General features: G+C 45.5%; 1 protein-coding gene across 1 annotated transcript; it reads right to left on the bottom strand.

Moving 5' to 3' along the window:
* Positions 1-1,450: 1,450 nt before the first annotated feature.
* Positions 1,451-2,419, bottom strand: LOC102454565 (olfactory receptor 10A4-like). Its single transcript, XM_025188531.2, has one exon. It carries the CDS (start codon positions 2,417-2,419, stop codon positions 1,451-1,453), a length of 969 nt encoding a protein of 322 aa, XP_025044316.2.
* Between the last annotated feature and the right edge of the window lie 259 nt (positions 2,420-2,678).

Consider the following 2,678-nt stretch of genomic DNA (forward strand, 5'->3'; position numbering starts at 1 on the left):
CCCCTTTAAGGGCTCTGGGGCCCAGAGGGGGGCAGAAGAGTTTCCCTGGTGTTGCCCAGAGTGGCCACCAGGGCAAGCTGGGAAGGGCTAGCCTCCCACTAGTTCGAATTAAGGGGCTACACACCCCTTAATTCGAACTACTTAATTCGAACTAGGCATTAGTCCTCGTGGAATGAGGTTTACCTAGGTCGAATTAAGCGCTCCCCTAGTTCGAATTAAGTTCGAACTAGCGCTTTCCATGTGTAGCGCCTATCGAAGTTAATTCGAACTAACGTCTGTTAGTTCGAATTAACTTTGTAGTATAGACATACCCTAATAGATTAGTAAAGCAGGATTTCCCTCTGCAGAAACCATGTTGACTTTCCCCCAACAAATTATGTCCATCCACGTATCTGACAATTTTATTCTTTACTATAGTTTCAACTAATTTTCCTAGTACTGACGTTAGACTTACCAGTCTGTAACTGTCAGAAGCACCTCTCGAGCCCTTTTTAAATATTGGCACCACATTAGCTGTCTTCAAGTCATTAGTATGGAAGCTGATTTAAAGGACAGGTTACATATCACAGTTAATAGTTCTGCAATTTCCCATTTGAATACTTTCAGAACTCTTGGGTGAATGCCATCTGGTCCTGGTGACTTGTTTCTGTTAAGTTTTTCAATTTGTTCCATATCCTCCTCTAATGACATCTCAGTCGGGGACAATTCCTCAAATTTGTCACCTAAAAAGAACGGCTCAGGTTTGAGACTCTCCCCAATATCCTCAGCTGTGAAGACTGAAGCAAAGAATTCATTTGGCTTCTGCACAATGACTTTATCATCTTTGAGGGCTTCTTTAGCATCTCGATAGTCCAAGGGCCTCACTGGTTGTTTAGCCAGCTTCGTTCTTCTGATGTACTTAAAACCATGTTGCTATTACTTTTTGAATTTTTGGCTAGCTGTTCTTCAAACTCCTTTTTGGCTTTTCTTATTCTATTTTTACACTTAATTTGATGAAGTTTATGCTCCTTTCTGTTTTCCTCACTAGGATTTTACTTCCACTTTTAAAAATATGTCTTTTTATCAGTCACTGTTTCTTTTACTTGGTTGTTAAGCCACAGTGCCACTTTTTTGGTTCTTTTACTGTGTTTTTAAATTCAGACACAAATTTTGTACCCACACAAGGCTCTAAAAATGTGAAATCTAGACAATACTTTGAATGAAAATGCTCATTTCATTTTTTCAAAGAATCCATCATCAGAGTGATGGAAATTTCTATTCTATTTAGGGGTCTGGGGTTTTTTTGGTAACAAATGTTACTATTCCAGGTTTCCTGGTAGATTTAGAATAGGTCATCATTTTGCAAATGGCAAAACCTCAGTTTAAAAAGTGAGGGTCATCAGAAACTTCAATCAAATGTGAATGAATTTCCCTCTTTCACATGGTTTTCACTAATTTTCCTTTCCATTCTCTAATATCTCCAGCTGTGTGAGAAGAAGACCTTCCCTACTGTGTTTCTAAAGGCTACCTTCACCTCTTTGTTCCGCAGAGTGTATATTATGGGATTCATCATGGGTGTTACAGCTGTGTGCATAAGGAATATCAGCAGATCGCTCTCAGGGGTGGAGTTTGACGCGGGTTTCAGGTAACTCAAAAGTCCTGTTCCATAGAGCAAAGTCACCACCGTGAGGTGGGAGGAGCAGGTGGAGAAGGCTTTACGCCTCCCCTCCGCTGACGGCAGCTTGAGGATGGTGGAGATGATGCGGACATAGGACAGGACTATCAGTAAAAAAGGGCTCATAACAAACAGCACCAGCACGGTCAAGCCAAAGATCACGTTCTTCCAAGAGTCAGTGCAGAGCATCTTCTGTAATGATTCGTTGTAGCAGAAAAAATGGGGGATGCGGTTGGAGCCACACAAGGGCAGGCTGAAGAGCCACGTGACCTCAACTGTGGCCACCGAGATGCTGATGAGCCATGAAGTGCATGCGAGCAGCGCACACACCCGGCCACTCATGATGGTTGTATAATGCAAAGGGTGGCATATGGCCACATACCGGTCATAGGCCATGGCTGCGAGGAGACAGCAGGCTGCGAGGCCTGTGATGTTAAAGACATTCAACTGGGCAGCACAACCAGCGAGGGAGATGGTCTTTTCCTCCACCAGGAGATGAACCAGTAGCTGAGGGGTCACGCAGGTGGTGCAGCACATTTCCGAGACAGACAGGTTCACCAGGAAGAAATACATGGGGGTGTGGAGGGAGGGGTTGAGCTTTATCAGCAGGATAATGAGCAGGTTCCCCATCAGGGTGAGCAGGTAGGCGACCAGAAGCACCAGAAACAGAAGGATTTGCAGCTTGTTTAGGTAGGTAAACCCCAACAGGATGAACACACCGGAGATGGTCTGGTTCTCTGCCGCGTGGCTCACAGAACTGCTCATCTGTAGGGGTGATAAAGACACCGGGTCAGTGACAGACCAATCATGTGCATGTGACTCAACCACTGAGAGGAAGGGGTCACAGAAGACCCCTTGGGGGTGCCACTCACTGTGCTGACAAACCCATTGGTGCTCCCCTCCTTGCTCCCCGGGGCTTATCAGCACCCTGTCCTGCTGAGTCAGATCTCCTGACTTCCGCCACCCAAAGCACAGAGCTGAGATCATCCCCGCCCATCCCAGAGAGCAATAGACACTGAACCCC

This window comes from Pelodiscus sinensis, chromosome 30, assembly GCF_049634645.1.
Source record: "Pelodiscus sinensis isolate JC-2024 chromosome 30, ASM4963464v1, whole genome shotgun sequence".
Lineage (NCBI taxonomy): Eukaryota > Metazoa > Chordata > Testudines > Trionychidae > Pelodiscus > Pelodiscus sinensis.

Excerpts from the sequence above, each read along its gene's own strand:
- LOC102454565 (XM_025188531.2), bottom strand. The coding sequence starts at position 2,419 with ATGAGCAGTTCTGTGAGCCACGCGGCAGAGAACCAGACCATCTCCGGT.